At 47.0% G+C, this 18,911-nt stretch overlaps 1 protein-coding gene across 1 annotated transcript in view; it reads right to left on the bottom strand.

The window, feature by feature from the left end:
* Positions 1–1,787: 1,787 nt before the first annotated feature.
* The window catches only part of EPHX1 (epoxide hydrolase 1), a 25,936-nt gene continuing 8,812 nt past the window's right edge, over positions 1,788–18,911 (bottom strand). Inside the window, exons 2-8 of the mRNA XM_007936969.2 lie at positions 18,110–18,290; positions 10,189–10,416; positions 9,386–9,515; positions 8,720–8,928; positions 5,909–6,017; positions 2,634–2,759; positions 1,788–1,989 (exon numbers count right to left, since the gene is read on the bottom strand). Of these exons, the coding sequence (XP_007935160.1) occupies positions 1,788–1,989; positions 2,634–2,759; positions 5,909–6,017; positions 8,720–8,928; positions 9,386–9,515; positions 10,189–10,416; positions 18,110–18,290 (1,185 nt within the window). The remainder of the gene's footprint in view (positions 1,990–2,633; positions 2,760–5,908; positions 6,018–8,719; positions 8,929–9,385; positions 9,516–10,188; positions 10,417–18,109; positions 18,291–18,911) is intronic.

The following is an 18,911-nucleotide window of genomic DNA, read 5'->3' as shown; positions in this document are numbered from 1 at the left end:
TCTTGGGTGGGCAGGATGGGTTGGAATACCAGCTAAGGGCCAGTGGGTACTCTTTTCTGGTCACAGTAACAATGAGGGTTGTACATTCAGCTCCCTACCTTACCTGCTCCCCTAGGGCCTGCTCATTTCCCAGGTCCCCTTCTCTTGCACAAGCTCCTAGCTCCTAGCTAGAATGATGTTCCCAGTGATTTTTAGCCAAAATCATGTCTTGGAATTTTGTCCTACAGAACTATTAGCCCTGGTGACTCCAGAAGGTAATAGGGAGAAATGTCACCAGCAGAAGACCTCCCTTCTGAATACTTCCCACACACCTGATAACTTAAACGCCTACATACAGCATTCTGGGGTCTGAGTTGGGGTGCAGATGGGAACCCAGGTTCAGTGTAGCTCCCTCCTCCTCATACTAAGTCATTCACCACATCCCCCACCCTCAGCATAGGTGGCCCCTGGAAGTTGCTCCCAGGAGTCAGAGAAGGGATAGGGCCATGCTGGCTGCAGCAGGCTTCAGCCAGCTGTGCACATACCCCCTCATCTGGCTCTCTGGGTTTTTGTACAATGTTGCCAGTGATGCTATGCCTGGGTCAGGATCCCCACAGCAGGCAGGAACAACCACAGATCATTAATAAAGTGTCCATTTAGGCACAATACTGAGACCCAGCCTCTTCTGCTTTTTTCAGGGCAGCAAGTAGGGGGCTTAGCCCTCAATCCTGTTTGTTTGCATCTTCTAAGGTGGATGGGACAGCCAGGGGCTGGAGCATGGGTGGGCACGGGGCTGGATTCCAGCCCAGGGCAGAAAGAGGAGGAGAGTGTTTGGGGTTGGGTGCAGGGCCGTGCACTGATCTTGAACTGTGATCTCAGCAGGAAGGACAGGCAGCCCTCCTTTGCCTTTTTTCTTCCAATGCTTCCTAAGCTGGGAAGCTACTTTGGTCTTGTGCCTGAAGCGCTTCCTCCTTCTTGAGTCCAGGTGGCGCCAGAGGCCCAATCTGGCACACTGGGCACAGGCGGTGCTGCCACAGGCTTCCCAAGCATGACAGCTTGAGCCAGATGGCTTTGGGCCTTGCAGCCGCTCACTAGACTTGCCCTGGGCTTGTTTGCAGCTGGCCTGGCTGAGGATTTTTGCAGCAAGGCCCAAAGTGGGGGCCCATTTCACAGCCTGAAATGAAATGAATTTCACTCTCCCTGCTGACCTGCCCTAAGCACTCACTCGGTTGGACTCCTGAGTTGCCCAAGCACGCTGGGAGGGAGTACTGGGAGGGAGTGGGTGGAGGCGGGATGCGTCTGTCTGTCTGTCTGTCAGGGCAGCCTAGCCTCCTGCACTGGGGTCCCCAAGCAGCATGGCCATGGTTAGTGGCCTGACTCCAGCAGGCCTCCCCTTCCCATCAGGAGAGGCAGCAGAGAGCCCAGGTGAGATCCCCCTCCCCAGTGCAAGCTGCAGAGCTTCCAGCTGATGTGGAGTCAGGGACAAGCACATCACTTAGATATAAAATCATTTATTATCAAAGCCATGTCTTATCACGTGGGTGGGGTGGGATGGAGAGGGTATAGGGAGTGAGCATGGGGTTCCAGCATGGGCAGGGGAAAGATACAAACTCATTCCTTAGGAAAGAGTCATTTTTGCCATGAAAAGGAGGTCTTTCCTTCCTACCAGCCCTGCTGCCCAGGGAGCAGGGAGGGTGTGGGCTGCTTCAAGGGGAGCGCTAGGAGGCTGAGGGCTTCCATGTAAAAAGGAAGGTTAGCAGTGAGGGGTTGAGGCTGGCTTAGTGGCAAACTCCAGTCCCCTCTGGGTGTCACTGCCGCTCCACCAGCCCCACGAACTTGCGGATGTCCTTTGCAAGCAGCTCTGGCTCCTCAAAGGCAGCAAAGTGGCCCCCACGGGGCATGTAGGAATATGAGAGCAGTTTCGGACACTTGAACCTCACCAGGTTTTCCGGGGTGTGCATTAGCTCGCTAGGGAAGGCGGCAAAGCCCGTGGGCACGTAGGCCTTCATCCTGGGGGTTGGGGAAAGATCCCACTGAAGGCGAGGCTCCCCGCACCTCTCTCTGTTGCTCAGAGTTGGGGGTAGGGGCCTTGAGAGAGGGGGTCAGCTCACCCACTCTCACGAACCTTCAGAGCCATAAAGAAAAGGATAGACCCAGGGTTTTAACGATCTTTCCCACTCCACCCCCTCAATTCCAACCTACTAAGGACCTTCTCTTTTCTGGGAGGAGGGATGGAGAACATATCCCAGAGTGAGGGTCAGACAACCTCCAATTTCCACCTTTGCTCTCCCTTCCCTTCCCTTTACTGTTGTTGCCTGAGGGTCTCCATGTGAGTTATGGAAACTAGTTGGTCCCAGCAGGGTGCTGGGGACATCCCAGAATCATCAGTGCAGTATCAGGTCAAAGCCCTAGGGACATCTAGAGCCCAGGTGTGGTGCGTCCTCTGGGTATCAGTTGGAAAGGTATAGGGATTTCTGCAAGCACCCTGACCTCTTTAAATAGTGTTCTCATCCCAGGCACCCAGTGCACACTGCAGAGGGGAGCTAGGCCAGGCTTTACTTTTCCCACCACCAAATGCCTCTCTTTGAGGTCATGTTTGGAGTCCCCCGCTCCCTGCCTAAGAGGTCCCCACTACAGGCTTCAGCCAGGCTCACCGCTCATGCCTGTGGACGTTAATACCCTGACCCAAGTTCTCCTTGTAGAAGCGCTGTGAGGAGACGATGGTTGCAGTTGTCCAGTACAGCATGATGTTGGTCAGCAGGTCATCCAGGGAGAACTTCCTGGGAAGCAGACCAGGAAGCCACACTCAGCACCAGTAGCAGCTGCAGTATAAATAGGAGCTGCCACTTTCCAGCTCCCACATCTGCCAGGTGCTGTGCTGATGTGGTTTACCCTTGTGATAAGGCTACTACTAGGCTGGTGCCATCATCCCCATTCCACAGACAGGTTCAGAACCTGCCCTGGGTCACCAGCTACTAATACGATGGTGAAGGTAGTGCTTACCACCCACGAGGCAGGCACTGCTCTAAGCTCTCTACATGGATTAATTCATGTATTCCTCTCAGCAGCCTATAAGATGTAGGTACTGTTATAACCTTGAGAATTAGGATTTAAACTTAGGCACTTTGGGTCTAGGACTTATGCTCCTAACTATGGTTGCTTAACCATGTTGCCCTTCCCTAGCTCCATGATTCTCTCTAGTGGGTCCCTCCAACCCCACACTCTAGAAGCCTGGTTTCAGATTTCTCCAGGGCAACGAATCTCCCACTTCTTAGAATTCTATGGGATTTGCAGCACTTATTGGGGCTGCATGGATTTTGAGCTCCTGGGAGCAGGAATGAAGTCTGGCTTCCGTCTTCCTTTGAACCCAGCATTGCTTCCTGAAAGAGCCAGAAGTCTAGTGACCCACATCTGGTCTCGGCCACATTACTATAGAGCATTGGGACTTTGGCAATTATTTACCCTGTCCGTGCCCCAGTTTCTCCTCTTGTAAAAACAGAATCAATACTAGGAAAAGATGTAGAAATTTGCAAAGTAAAAGCATTACATTCAGGTTCATTAATAGCAGCAGCCTGTTTGCCAGGAAGTTGGCATCCCAAAATTTATCTGTTAAAAGGGTGTTGTTGTTATGTGCTGTCGAGTCGGCCCCGACTCATAGCGACCCCTCCTTGGGTTTCTGAGGCAGTATCAATACGAAACTAGGATTGCCCAACCTTCCTTCTGAGGAGTGGCTGGTGGGTTTGAACCACCAGCCTTCTGGTTAGCAGTCAAGTGCCTTAGGCACTATGCTACCAGAGCTCCCTTAAAATGGTACTGTTGTACTACTATTCACTTGCTAAGAAAGCACCTTTTGAACACCTACTTTGTGTCAGGTGCTGACTAGGTATAGAAGATCCAAAGGTGAATCGGGCTGGGTGCCTGCCTAGAGAAGCCTGTGGCCCAGCAGGGAGATCAAGCATAAGCCACTGGTGGTACTGGCAGAGGTAGGGGAGCGAGGCACAATGACAAATTCTGCCTGGACGGAGGGAGCAGTTAGGGAAGGCTGCTTCTTCCCTTGTGCACTGAATCTTTAAAGGAAAGTAAATTGGGGGGAAGGGTATCAGACAGAAGATTACCATGTGCAAAAGGCACAAAGGCTGAGCATAGAGGGCAGCACCATGGACCTGCCTGGGGAGTATGCAGCCTGGCTAAAGTGCAGGGAGTGAAGAAGGTAGGGGTGGGGAGAGTGAGTTGGGTCAAGAAGCGCCAGGAACACCATGTTTACTCTGTTGGTTGGCTCATTTCTAACAGCAAGCTGTCCATTCAAGAGAAAGCGATAAAATGGATATCCAGAATGTGTCATTCCTTCTTGATGCCCTTGGGCCCAGGCCCCATGTTAGATGCTAGGGAGAGAAAGATGAGGAGTTCCAAGTCCAGAGAGGGGGCAGACAAATTACAGTCTGGGTATGTTGAGCACTTGAGCCCTGAACTGGCTCCAAGTTGTAGATGCCTGTTGAAGGAGGGGCCAGGCTTCCTGACCCAGGTAGCCCTATTCCAGAGTACTACACCAGCTTGAAAACTGTTGTAATAACCATCTTTTGTCCTACTGCAGTGAAAGAGATCTTTGTAGCACACAGACTTGATTATGTCTGTCCACTGCTCAAGCTTTGGTTTTCCTTGTAGCCCAGCAGGAGCTGTAGGAGGTGGCTCAAGGGTTCAGTCTGGGCCTGGGGTGGGGAGCTTATGTCTGGCAGCTGCTCCCCATATTTGTGGGCAAGGAGCAGGACAAGGCCTCTTGCCAGAGTGGTCCTAACAGATACATGGACCCCTGGGTCCTGCTGGTTGTGGGGTAGAGAAACAGATCCCAGGGTGAGGGCTTGCCAAGACTCTCGGAGGATCTGCCTATAAGAATGAGTTCATGGTCTGGCCCCAGTGTACCTGCTTCAGCCTCGCACAAGTCCAAGCACACCTTTCATTTTAATCACACCAATCCTTGCTTCTGCTCTTCCTTTGCCTACATTTCCTTCTCCCTTCTCTGCACGAAAAACTCTACCCCTTCAAGGCCCAAACATTCTTCTAGTCACTTCCTCTCCCTGTCTGTAGACTAATCAACTCCTCCTCCCTCTAGACTGCGATGGTCCTATGCGTGTGTCTGTATTCTAGAACTCATTCATTCAACAAATATTTACTAAGCACCTATTATACTCATGGCATGGCTCTAGGTGATAAGAGCAGGGCCAAGACACAGTTCCTTCCTCAAGGCAGGGATCCCTCTCATTTCATGATCTTCCCCCACCCCAGCATTGGGTCTCATGCTGTGAGTCGCTGAAGGAATAAAGAAAGTAATGGGCTCAGAGAAGGTGGTTCAGAGGCGACCTTGATGAAGCCTGAGTTTGGCCAGAGACCTGAGAGTCCCTGCTGTGTGGAAGCTGCAGCCTTCTAAGACTGGGTAATGGGACAGACCCTCACATCTTCCTGTCAGCTACACTCCGGGGATTGACTGGCTTCCAGAGTGAGCAGCTGTGGCCATGATGCCAGCTCCTGGCATGAAGCTGGGGGAGCAGGGAGCCCAGGGCTCAGGAAGGAAAGGTCCAGACTCTAGGTTCTAGAAGGGTGAACACCACTCTCATGACTCCCAGACACCAGGAGATGGCTGCTTAGCAAACGTAGCATGGAAAATCTCAAGCTATGTCCTATTCCTGACCACCCTACTGTGGGCTTGAGCAGGTCACTAGACCTCCCTGTGCCTAAGCTTCCTCATCCATAAGAAAAGGCTAAGTGGAGGGTCAGCCAAAAACAGTTGGAACTTGCTAATCTGTGCCTCCTATCACCACTACCACCACCTCCCACCAAGACAAAGCAACCAGAGATGAGATGAGGAGGAGGATAATAGGTGAAGAATGTGGCTGCTGGAATGGGGACCCAATGGCAGGGGCAAGTGGGATCTCACCTCTCCAGGCCTCCATCTTCCAGGTTTTGGAATTCCGAATTGGTCCAGGTGGAAAACTTCTCCAGAATATAGGCAGCCAGCCCCACAGGGGAGTTATTCAAAGCACAGCCTGGGTGGGAAGGAGCAAGGGAGGGACTCAGGCTGGGAGCCAGGGGCCCACTCAGGACTGAGGTGTGGTGCTGGTCCTACACAGTGGGCCATGGACAGGAAGCCATGTTTGCTCTCCCTTAACTCACTTCCTTAACCCTCAGCCTTGCGATCCTCATCTGATACATGAGGATAATAACACCTCCCCACTACTTCACGGGCGTCACACACTGTACAGGCAGTTTCTTTCAAATGAAAAGGTCTGTGACTTTGGGTTTTGTGAGGTCCAAATGAGAAATATATATGAATGGCATTTTCAAAAACTGTTTTGGTGGTAGTGGTTTTTTGTTTCTTTGGTTTTATTTTTTGGTCTGTATGGCTAAGGCATTTGACTGCTAACCAGAAGGCTGGTAGTTCAAACCCACCAGCCACTCCTTGGAAGGAAGGTTGGGCAATCTGCCTGCCTCAGAAACCCAAGGAGGGGTCACTTTGAATTGGATCTGACCCCACGGCAGTGAGTTTGGTTTTTCTGTTTATACTAGCTGTGAGCTATATAGTAAGGAGCTCTGGTGGCACAGTGCATAAGGTATTTGGTTGCTAACCAGAAGATCAGCAGTTTAAACCCACCAGCTACTCCACTGGAGGAAGATGAGGCAATCAGTCTACTTTCATAAAGATTTATAGCCTGGGAAACTCAATAGGGGTCACTATGAGTCAGAATTGACTCAATGGCCGTGGGTTTGGTTTTTTTTTTTTTTTTTTTTGGTATGCTACAATTAGAGACGTGAGCTCTGGTAGTGTAGTGCCTAAAGCACTTGATTACTAACCAGAAGGCTGGCAGTTCAAACCTACCAAGCCACTCCTCAGAAGGAAGATGGGGCAATCTACTTCTATAGTGATACTGCCTTGGAAACCCAAGGAGGAGTCACTATGAGTCGGGTCTGACTTGACAGCACATAACAACAACAGCATAATTAGAGACAAATGAGAAACAATCTAAAAGTCCAAAACAGGTTATCAGTTAAAAATACTGATACTGATTCGTGGTTAACCCCGGGTGGATGGGAGGGAAGGCGAATGGGGGACTCACTGCTTAGGACACTGAGCTGTTCAGGGTGACAGAAAAATTCGCAAACAGATCACGGTGATGGTTAAATAGCAAGATGAACGTAATTAATGGCACTGAATTGTACGTGTAAAAAATGTTAAAGTGGAAAATGTTAAACATATTTATAATAAATATATAAATATACCCATAAGCTAAAATAGTGTGCAGTTATTAAAAATGGCTGGGGGAACAACATATATAAACCTCTCAAAACAGAACACAGAGCAAAAGAAACTAGACTCAGAATACATATTCTGATTCCATTCGTGTAAAGTATAAAAACAAACAAAAGCAATCTGTCTGTTAGAATTTGGAGAATGGTTCACCTTGGGTGGGGGTGTGCCTAGAAAGAGAGCACAGGGGGCCTTCTGGGATGTTGGGGTCATGTTCTGTTTCCTGATGAGACTGCTGTTATGGGGGTATATTCCATTTGTGAAAATTCATCAGCCAAAATATTAGCAAGTTCTTTTAAAGACTAGGAAGAGGAGAGAGGACTGGGAAGGGAGGGGAGGTTAGAGGTGATTGTCTTTTCAGTTGTTTGGGGTTTTTCCTGCATTTTTCAATCTTTTGGCAAGGAACATGGATTACTTTTATATTTAGAAAAAAAAGACCAGTTTTATAAAGTGCTATTATTATTATTATGGGCTGTCTTATATATGTGAGCATGAGACGTCACGAAAACTGTAAATAAAGTTTTTGAAATAGGCAAAAGGATTGGTGGCTGTCCTTCCAGTGAAAGTTTGAGTTTTCTAGTGGACCCTTATGGGGCTATCTGATTCTATTTGGGGTCCTGTCTTCCCTTGTCTTTGAGCTACTGTACAGGTCTATAAATGGTAGAAAACTGATACTAATGCAATGCTTTTTGTTCATAGAGAAGCAAATGAATTTTGTCCAGTGGCGATGTAATTGAGACTTTCCCTGTGGATTTCTGAGCAGTTTTGAATCTATTAGCAAATTGACTTCAGTGTTCCTAATTGCCTTTGAACCATTTAAATTTTTTTTTTATTTTACAGGTTCCTTTTACAACGACTGAGCTAAATAGTATCTATGAACGTGCTCATTTTATATTTGTATGGTTTTACCTTTTTAAAAAGAATTATGCTTTTCTTTTTTAAAAGAATTATGCTTTTAACAGGATCCTGGTGGTAGAAATGGTTTCTGGGCCCTCCCTCACTGTCACAGGAACCTCTCCCTAGGGGCCCAGAGGTAACCTCTTCCCTTCCTCTGCTGGGGCTCCACCTCCGCAGCCCCAGAGCTGCCCACACTTCAGGCTTCTTCCTCTCCCCATCCTTTATCCTTCTGCTTCCCAGCAGAGGACTAGGGCTCAGAGGTGAGGGGAACCAGAGGTCAAAGCCGTTATAATCATTGAATCAGCTAAATAGAGTTGTTTCGTCTGGCCTGGGGATTTGATGACTGTTACAAATTTACTTCTATGGTCAAAAGAACTTGGAGTTCCCTAGAAAAGGCTTCCAGTCCTGTGAGCAGTATTCGGGGGGGATAGTAAGGTTTCCCTGGTTGTATACCTTGTTGAATGAAATGGACCTAAAGCCATTTATGTCTGTGATGTCAGCCCTTAAGGAAGAAGGCCCAGCTCCAGCCGCCCTGAGAATGCTCACCCACGGTGTCCGGCTTCGTGGCCTGGATGTGCATGTAGCCACTCTCCCTCACCAGGCTATAGAAGAACTTCTCCTTGATGGGGCTCATCAGCTCTATGTCCCTCTCAGTGTAGCCAAAAAGCCTCCGGAAATGCTGTGCCAGAGGAAGGGTCAAGGTGAAGAAATTTCTTACAACGAAAACCATGTTCAAGTGCAGGCCTTTCACGTGGCTGAGGGCAGAATAGATAGGAGAAAAAAGACAAGAAGCTGAGAAGTACAATGCCAAGCCCCCTTCATCCCCCTGCCCCTCTAGGGTAGCCACAGGAATTTGAAGAAAGGGGTTTGGCAAAGATATTCAACTTCTAGAAAGTTCCAGTCAGGTCTCTTCCCTCCCCCCATTGGCCCTCTCTACCTGGACACCTGGTACAGAGTCATCAGACCTGTGTTATACTACACAGAGTGAGGATCTAGGTCAAAGTGGCCCAGACACAGCTGAATGACGGGACCCTCCCAGCTCTTCCCTGGGCCCATAGCATCCCTGGCAGGGTTGGGGGAAGGGGAGGTGGTGTCCAAGGTTCAGGCACAGTGGCCAGTGGACAACACTGCACAGAAGACCACCTCTTAGAGGGATGTGCACATACAATTCACACACACACACACACATACACACTTGAAAGTGACCCTTACCTGGGCACCATCTGGGCCATGTTGGTACAGATCAGGGAGCCCCAGTCTCCACCTTGAACATAGAACTCCTGGAAGTTCAGCCGCAGCATCAGCTTATAAAAGATCCTGGCAGTTGCCACTGAATTCAAGCCTGGTTTAGGGTAAGGGAGAAGCGAACTGAGTCACACGATGGTCACTCCGTGGGGCCTTCAGGTACCCTGTGAAATTCCTCAGGCCTGCCTCCCCCAAGCTGAAATGAAAGGAAGCCTATAGACAGCTAGGAGGAATCCCAGGGCCAAAAAGATAGGGTGGGGTTCTAGCTCCAAAAGGCAGCGTCCTGACAGGGCCAGTCTCTGGTAGAGGGGACTGTGAATAACTGCCGGTCCTCTGCCAGGTCAGGAGGGGTGCTTTCAGCTCAAGCTAGCCCCTGCCCTGTAAGGTACCTGTGCACCTACATTCACCGTGTGTATCAGCCTTGCTAGCCTGGAACAGTCTAGGGCCCAGACACAGACCTGCCCCTGAGTGAGGAAGTCTTGAGAACACTAGAGTTCAGGCCCCAGAACCAGCACTGAACACTGTGACTGGTGCTCTGCCCAGCCCCTCCCCCTCTGCACTCCTCAAATCCTAAGAAAATGTGCTGGCCCTCACATAGCAACAATGCCTTCCAGCTGCCTCTGCCCTCTAATTCCAAACCCCCTTCGCCAGCATCCTCAGTCCTACTCAACACCTTGCCTAATCCTCCTCCCCAAAGAAGTGCCTGATGGGAGAATCTTGCCCATGCTGGGCAAGGGCTGGGCAGGCACATCGCTTCTAGCAGTCCCTACCCTTCTTGGAGGATGCCTCTGAGAAGCCATAGCCTGGAATGGAAGGGCAGACAACTTCAAAAACATGCTCATCGCTCAGGCCGTGGTTCTTGGGGTCAGTCAGGAGAGGGATGATTTTATAAAACTCGTAGAAGGAGCCAGGCCAGCCATGCACCATCAGCAAGGGCTTCGGGGTGCGGCCTGCAGGCAGCTGTGGGGGCTTCACATGGATGAAGTGGATATCCAGGCCTGGGGGAACAAAGCACAATCAGGGTAGGGAGGGGACATAGCCCACAGCTTCGGAGCTATAGTCCTGACAGGCAGCCCACAGAGTATCAGGTCAGGCACTCTACCTGCTAGAGCATAGACAGTGGATGGCTGGCAAGAACAGCCAATCCTTGCACCATGCTGCCAGCCACACGAGTGCACTCACTGGCCTGTCCAACAACCTGCAAGAGAAGTACTATTATTATCCCTTTTCACAGAGGCACTTAACTAGGGAAGAGCTATCTGTATATTGCATCTTTGATAAAGAATAAAAAGCAAATGCACTAAGTCGATTCCAACTTGCGGTGTCTCCATGTATCGGGAGAATTGCACTCCATAAGGTTTTCTTGGCCATAATCTTTACAGAAGCAGATCATCAGGCCTGCCTTCTGCAGCCGTGCTGGGTGGGTTTGAACTGCCAACCTTTTGGTCAGTCAAAAAAAACCTCAAACCCACTGCCATTGAGTCGATTCTGATGCATAGCGACCCCCATTGGGTTTCTGAGGCTGTAAATCCACCCAGGGACCACTGACAAAGAATGAATAGCCTTAATCTCTAAAGGGAACAAATAAGCAATTCATTAGAAAAAAAAAAAATGGCAAATAGAAGAAAATTATGCCACCCAGTTAGTATTCTAAGAACTGAAAATTAATAGCATTTTTTCCCATTAAATTGGCAAAAAAAAAAAAGGTACTAGCCAGTACTGTCAGGTCTCTGGGGAAATGGGTACTTGTATACAAATGATATAAGAAGAAATTAGAAGTAATCAAGTTTAAACACTGGTTCATGCCAATAAACTGTCCTCCGAGTACCATCCCATCAACAAGTCTCCCTTAGTATGTTTTTTACAAATGATTCCCCCCTACACCCACACCTATGCCTCTGCATATCCACTAATCTCTGAAGTCCACATTTCTCCTAAACCCACACAAGATCATCAGTTCACTCTGCTCAGAGAGACTGGGCTGACCAGCATGGCTCTCCTTTACTAGAATAAATACATTTGGCTTTGCTATTTTTAGCTTAGATAATGAGTGGGGCCTCATCATTTTTGAACAGTTCCTTTCTAGAGAACAACTGGGCAATACATGTATTAATATCCTTAAAATGTCTATTATATGTCCTTTAAGGAGTGATGCAGTGGTTAAACACTCAGCTGCTAACCTAAGGGTCAGAGGTTTGAACCCACCAGTAGCTCTGTAAGAGAAAAGACCTGGTGATCTGCCCCCTTAAAGATTATAGCTAGGAAACCCCACGGGGGCAGTTCTACTCTGTCCTCTATGGTGGCTATGAGTCAGAATCAATTCAGTGGCAAACAACATTATGTCCTTTACTCATAATCCATTTCTAGGATACGTGCAGGCTGCCCATTGTAACAAGTGTCCTACTCATTATGTCCTTGTACTCTTTGTAGTTTATAATGATAATTTCCACGAAGCAGCTAGAGCGATCCTGGGAAAACACATTAGATCACACCACTCTTCTGCTCAGAACCCTCCAATGGCTCTGCTGATCAGGAGCAGCTTCACGGAAGGGTCTCACATTTGGTTTAATGCTCTGCACTCACTATTTTAAAGTTCTTAATTTCTGATCCAGGGATCCTGTATTTTCATTTCCATGGGGCCCAACAAATGTATGTAGCCAATCCTGGCTTCCATTGCCCTCAGTGTAAAACCCAAAGTCCTTATTCTGACCCACAAAGTCCTACAGGACCTGGCTCCCAGGTACCCCTCAAGGCCCAGCTCCTTCCACCTCCCTTCTCACTCACTCTGCTCCAGGATACCACAGACACACTCCTGCCTCAGGGCCTTTGCACCTGATGTTCCCTCTGGGTGAACGCCTTTCCCACAGGGAACAGAACTTCCTTCAGGTCTCTGCTCAGGAGACCCCTGAGGCTTTCCCTGTTCATGATACAAAACAGCAGTGCTCCCTCTCTCCAGGCTTCCTCATTCCCTCCTTTGCTTCATTCTTCTCCATAGCATTTATCACCACCAGGCATACTGCATTAGGAGCTCTGGTGGTCTGCTGGGTTAGGCATTTGGCTGCTAACCAGAAGGTCAGTGGTTCAAACCCACCAGCTGCTCCATAGAGATTTACAGCCTTGGAAACTCTATGGAGGTCACTATGACTCAGCATTGACTCTATGGCTGTCAGTTTGGTGGTTTTTTTTTTTTTTTTTGGTGGCATACCGACTCTTACGACTGTTTAGTGGCTATCTCTCTATTAAAATGTGAACCCACAAGGGCAGGGCCAGACCTGTTTGTTCCCTGTAATATTCCTAGAGCCTAGAACAGTTCTGCTACAAGAAGGGCTCAATGTATACTTGTTTAATAATTTAAAAAGTGGAAAAATTACCAAGCTATATATATATTGCATGGTCCATTTTTTAATAAACAGTCACATGTTTTTGGATATTATTGGGTATATATGAGTTTTAAAATTCTAGAAGCATAAACTCCAAAAATGTAAGAGGTAGTTCTCTCTGAGCAGTAGAATCTCAAGTGCTTTCATTTTCTTCTTTGTGTTATATGTACTCTTCAATTTTTCTACCATGAATACATAGTAAATGCATAACATTTTTTTTGGGGGGGGTTGCTTTTTTTGTTTTTAAATGGAGACATTTTGTAAAGACTGTGGAGAGCTTGGAACCACTACACCAGCCAAGGGCATGGGAGTGGATTTGAGGTTCCCCTAGCATCCCTGAGCCTCTGCGTCTCCAAAGAGAGCAGCCCCCTGCTGAGCAGTGCCCTGCCCCAACACCTCCTGAACGTTCTGGGCCAACAGTCAGGGTTGCTGACATAACTGGAACCCTCCACCATAAGGGCTAGAGTCGGTAGTGTGATCTATCCAATGCTTTTGTTCTGTTGCATTGTTAATTCATTATACACATAATATGTAGTTGTGGGAGAAAACTCAGAAAACACAGGCTCAACCAAAGGAGAAAAAAAATATCTCATGGAATCCCGTTGCCTGAAGCAAACAGTGTGCTGCACATCTCATCTTTTTATAAAAAATGACCTTTTTATTTTACAAGTTTTATATTTATAGAAGAGTTCCAAAGATAGTACAGAGACTTTCCATACACTCACATCTAGCTTCCCCTAGAAGGAGCCCTGGTGGCACAGTGGTTAAAATGTTTGGCTGCTAATCAAAAGTTCGGTGGTTTGAACCCACCAGCCACTCCATGAGGGAAAGATGTGGCAGTCTGCTTCCGATGATTACAGCCTTGGAAGCCCTACGGAGCAGTTCTGTCCAAAGGACTACTATGAGTCAGAATTCACTCCAGGACAATGGTAGTTTCCCCTATTAGTGACATCTTACATCAGTATGGTACATCGGTCACAATTAATGAACCAACACTACTACCTATTATTGAGTAAAGTCTACACTTTATTCAGATTGCCTTCCAAAAACCAAACCCACTGCCACTGAGTTGATTCCAACTCAAAGTGACCAACTGCCTCATACGATTTCCAAGGCTGTAAGTCTTTATGAAAACAGACTGCCTCATCTTTCTCCCAAGGAGTAGCTGGTGGGTTCAACCTTCAACCTTTTGATTAGCAGTGGAATGCTTTAACCACTATGCCACCAGAGCTCCTTCGATTTCCTTAGTGTTCCCCTAATGTCCTTTATCTGCTCCAGGACCCCATCCAGGACACCACATTACATTTAGTTGTCATATCTTCTTAGGTTCCTCTTGGCTGTGACACTTCAGACTTTTTAAAAAAAATGCTTAGAGAACATAGCTTTCTTTTAACAAAAATAGAACGCTACATACATTCTATTTTGGAACTTTATTTTTTCTTTCACTTAACAATAAATCCTGGGTGTCCTATGTTGCTAAATTTGCCCCTATTCTAAAGTTTATTTTAGTAGGTTATCTCATGTCCTTTGGAACACATTGCATGATGTGAGGTTACTTTTTATTCAAATTCTACCACATTATCATTTGAGTTAAATTAGAAACACACACACACACACACTTGAGTATGCCTGGCCATCTCCGGAAACATTTCTGAGAAAAGGAGACATTGTCTCTGGGGAGGAAGACAGATGGTGGTTAGGGGTAGGGCAAGAAGGAGACTTTTTCATTGCATACTTTTTGATTTTTATATCTTGTGCATGTATTATATATTCAATTTTATTATTATTATTTAAAAACTCACACCTCCCAATTTACACCATCTGCCCCTCTATCCCTTTGAGGAAGGAAACACTCTCTCCCTGGGTTTCCCTATAGGTCTATAGAGGCCACAGCGTGCTCCAAGCAGAGGTTGCTGGGTCAGAAACCAGGAGTCAAGTTGACTTAGGAAGGCAGTGCTGCACCTGGTGGATGATGAAGTAAGGGTGTGAGGAGAGGGCCAAGCCTGGAGAGCAGCCATGGGCTGAAGGAAGAAGAGTTCTGACCCTGAACCTGCACCCCTCTGATGACTCTGGGCAAATCCCTTCTCCTTGCTGGACATGATAAGGCTTGACTTACCTGGTGGCCCCTAAAGCCCCTCTAAACTCTAAAACTCTCACAGAAAGAGAGATTGATATCCTGTGGTGGGAGGCCCAGGGTATCAGTTAGAATCAAAAGCTCATCACAGAATGAGCTGAGAAGTGGCAGGAATGGAGAGGCTGATGGTGAGGCTGGTGGGGACCAGGTTGAGCCTGAAGAGCCAGGTGCACAGGGGCCAGAAGCAGGGGCACAGAGGGCCCTGAAAAGGTCAATACGTGGAAGAAGAGGATGACAACAAACAGAAGGAGGAGGTAGGTCTTCTAGTACTAACCCCAGGCTGGGAGGCCCAGCAAAGGTGATGTGTTAAAGGGCCACCAGGCCCAAGTCATGCTGAATCTGAGCCCAGCTCTTCTTACAGTACTCCATACCGCAGGGACTAGGGTCACAGCTAGTCCACCAGCCCTGAGGAAGTGCATCAGAACAGCACATGGGCTAAGTAAGTCCTCTTTGGAGCACTTGTACCTAAGGAGGTTGTGTACTATAAATACCCAACATCCTGTGACATCCTTAGGAACTCCAAGATGGCACAGTGGGGTCACGCTTTGGTCTCAAACTTGCGGCTTCCATAAGAGATAAACAGTCCTTTATCTCCTCCTGCCTCTGAGTCTTTAAACATACTGTTCCCCTCTCCAACCTGGAAAACTATTTATCCTTCAAGTCTCAGCTTAGATGTCATCTCCTCCAGAAAACCTTCCTCACACTGCTGGGTAGAACACTGGGCTCACAAAGCACCCTCCCTCATAGCACGCCTCACTGCATGCTACCAATGCCCCTGAGCAGTCTGGAAGTTGTGAGTGAAGTCGAGGATCCTATCCTCTTCGACTGTGTATCCCTAGCCCCAGCAGGATGACTGGGTGCAGAAGTTGCCAACACCTGTCAACACCTGCTGATGGATGCTGAAGAATTGGGACAACAGAGGGACCAAGTCACACCCAAGAAAGCCAAGCATTTTGGCAGCTGAATCCACATGCAACCTTTGGAAATTATGTACAAGAATATGAAGTGGTTCCTATTAGGCTCATGGCAGAAGACATCAAAATCCTCTAAAGGACATAGAAATCCTCATGAGGAGTCCAAATTTGATCCAAAATAATCGCTGCAAGATAGATAGATAGATAGATAGATAGATAGATAGATAGATAGATATAGCTGCCTCTGGCTTATTTCCAGTAAAGGCTCCAGTTCTAGGACATTCACTGGGATTCTGCTTAGAATGCTTAGAATGCAAAGAAAGAGCCAGGCTTCCCCCAACCCCACCCAACCCCCAGCCCAGTGCCCTCATGTTTGAAGGACAGGGCATTTGCTGCCCAGGCTTCTCTGAATCATGGTTTCCATCCATCCTGTCCTGTCCTCCTCCTGACCACCACCTGACGTAGCCATTTGCCCATCACGCAACAAAGGCTAGAGGAGAAAGCAAGGAAGGGAGGCTTGGTCATAGCCAAGTTCCCACCATTCACATGTGAGGCAGCAACTCAACCTCCTGGCTGGCTGCAAGCCCCACCTGCTACATTGTCCACTGGAGGTTTTGGGTGACCTTGAGGATGGTCTTTATATGAAAAAAGAATACTCAACAATTACTTTGGTTTTAAAAGTTAATATTCAATTTAGTAAAGCTATGGATGAAAAGACCTAGTTCTGCTCCATGAATGCAGCTTACAAATCTTATTGTATGTATTTATAACTATCAAATGTTGAAAGTCATTCTCCAGGGATCTTTGATTAATGATGGTTATACTTATAAACTTGCTTGATGACACTCCTTTAAACACTGGGAACTGCATTTATTATTTCAATTTCCTTTTTTAAGAATTTTAGTTGACCTGATTGAACAATAAGCCTTTCATATACATTTAAGTAATTCCTAGAATTCTGAAAAATGTATAATATAACCAAACCAAACTCACTGCCATCGAGTCAGTCCCAACTCATATCGAGCCCTCCTTGGGTTTCCGAGGTGGCATCACTACAGAAGTAGATTGCCCAACCTTCCTTCCTAGGAGTGGCTGGTGGGTTTGAACCGCCAGCCTTCTGGTGAGCAGTCAAATGCCTTAGGCACTATGCCACCAGAGCTCCTAATGTATAATATGTTGTTGTTGTTGTTATGTGCCATCGAGTTGGATACAACTCATAGTGACCCCTCCTTGGGTTTCGGAGGCAGTATCACTACAGAAGTAGATTGCCCCATCTTCCTTCCGAGGAGTGGCTGGCAGGTTTGAACCACCAGCCTTCTGATTAGCAGTCAAGTGCCTTAGGCACTACGCTATCAGAGCTCCCAATGTATAATATGTTGTTGTTGTTGTTATGTGCCGTCGAGTCGGCCCCGACTCATAGCGACCCCTCCTTGGGTTTCTGGCAGTATCACTACGGAAGTAGGATTGCCCAACCTTCCTTCCGAGGAGTGGCTGGTGGGTTTGAACCGCTAGCCGTCTAATGTATAATATAGTGAAGCTTAAATATACCAAAATGCATATAAACTCCGTAAGATTTACATATAAAATCACAAGTCTAAATCTATTACTCACTTATTTTAAGTTACAACTAAAAGTCTAATCCATTACTCAAAAAGGCCACATTCTTTTAAGTATTACAAATATTCAAGATTCCAAATAGGCACAATTTCAACATAAAAAAGTCCCAGTGTAGGTTTCATTTTCTTTTATTTCCATGTTTGATTCTAAATCTTTCCAGGGTTAAAAGAGACTTTTCCACTAAGGAAGCTATTACTTCATCCCAAATGAAACTGGTATTACCTTCCCAAGCAAATTTTGAGAGATACCTTCTTGGCCAAGTGAGGTTGAGTGACAGTCTGGACATGAGGTCAAGAGCTGTAGACAGATAGGGCCATTTTCTTTAGGGCCCTGACCAACAGGCTGAGCACCTTCAACCAGTCACAATATCATAGACATGCCTACTTAAGAGAGTTAGATCACTGAACTGCATTCTGCAAATTTTTTTTTAAACTGTGTTTTACTGTCTACCTCTAAGGACCACTGGCTTTGTTGGGATTTTGCATTCTTTTTGTATTTGCGTAGGGCTATAATTTTTATATATTCCAATAACCATTTAATTGGATTTTGGGTCTCCCCAGATTTGTCTGACTCTAAGTCACATAATGCAAGAAGGCTGTTCCCATGACACATACCCCATACTCCAGTTGAGGATTTGGAAGCATACCTTCAATCTTAGTCTTGAAGTGAGGGTATTTGTTGAGAATCTCCACCTGCTTCCTCCAGTCAAATTCATTCCTCCAGTAGGAGATGATTTTCTTCAGATAGTTGGAGTTGAAACCATAGTGGAAGCGGCTGTCCTCCAAAGGTGGGCTTAAACGGGTCTTATCAATCCTCCAATGTAAGTCCTGAGGGGGTGGGGCAGAGTACAAGAGAACATTTTGTTTCCAGAAAACAGAGCAAACCCTTAAGCCACTGCACTAGAGTAGTGGCAAAGCAAACATCCATCCGTGAGGATGGGGAGCAGCAGGTCTATAGACTTTGCTTGGTGACCGTCAGCTTTATCCCAGAAGCAGCCTCTTTGTTTCCCTCAGCAGTGACAATTCCCAAAGTATAGATGTTCTTCACTTTCAACTTCAGGTTTACTTCTCATCTTTAATTTTTGAAATGTATGAACAACACTCATCTTTAATTTACCTAAGCTTATGTACAGCAGGGAGTCCCTGGGTGGTATAAATAGTTAATGTGCTCAGCTGCTAACTGAAAGGTTGGAGGTTCGAGTCTACCAGGGGCATCTTGGAAGAAAGGCCTGGTGATCTACTTCCAAAATAATCAGCCACTGAAAACCCAATGGAGCACAGTTCTACTCTGACCAGTAGAGTCGCCGTGAGTCAGTGTCAACTCCACAGCAACTAATTCTTTTTTTTTTTTTTTCCCCTGTCTTTTTTTTTTTTTATTAGGATTTGGGTGAAGATTTACAGAGTAAATTCACTTTTCATACAGCAGTTCACATATACTTTGTCTCATGT

The sequence above is a fragment of the Orycteropus afer genome, unplaced genomic scaffold (assembly GCF_000298275.1).
Source record: "Orycteropus afer afer isolate SDZICR_OR568_19922 unplaced genomic scaffold, OryAfe1.0 scaffold00039, whole genome shotgun sequence".
NCBI lineage: Eukaryota > Metazoa > Chordata > Mammalia > Tubulidentata > Orycteropodidae > Orycteropus > Orycteropus afer.
Note: the sequence above shows the minus strand (reverse complement) of the source record. Positions and strands in the feature narration are given on the sequence as shown.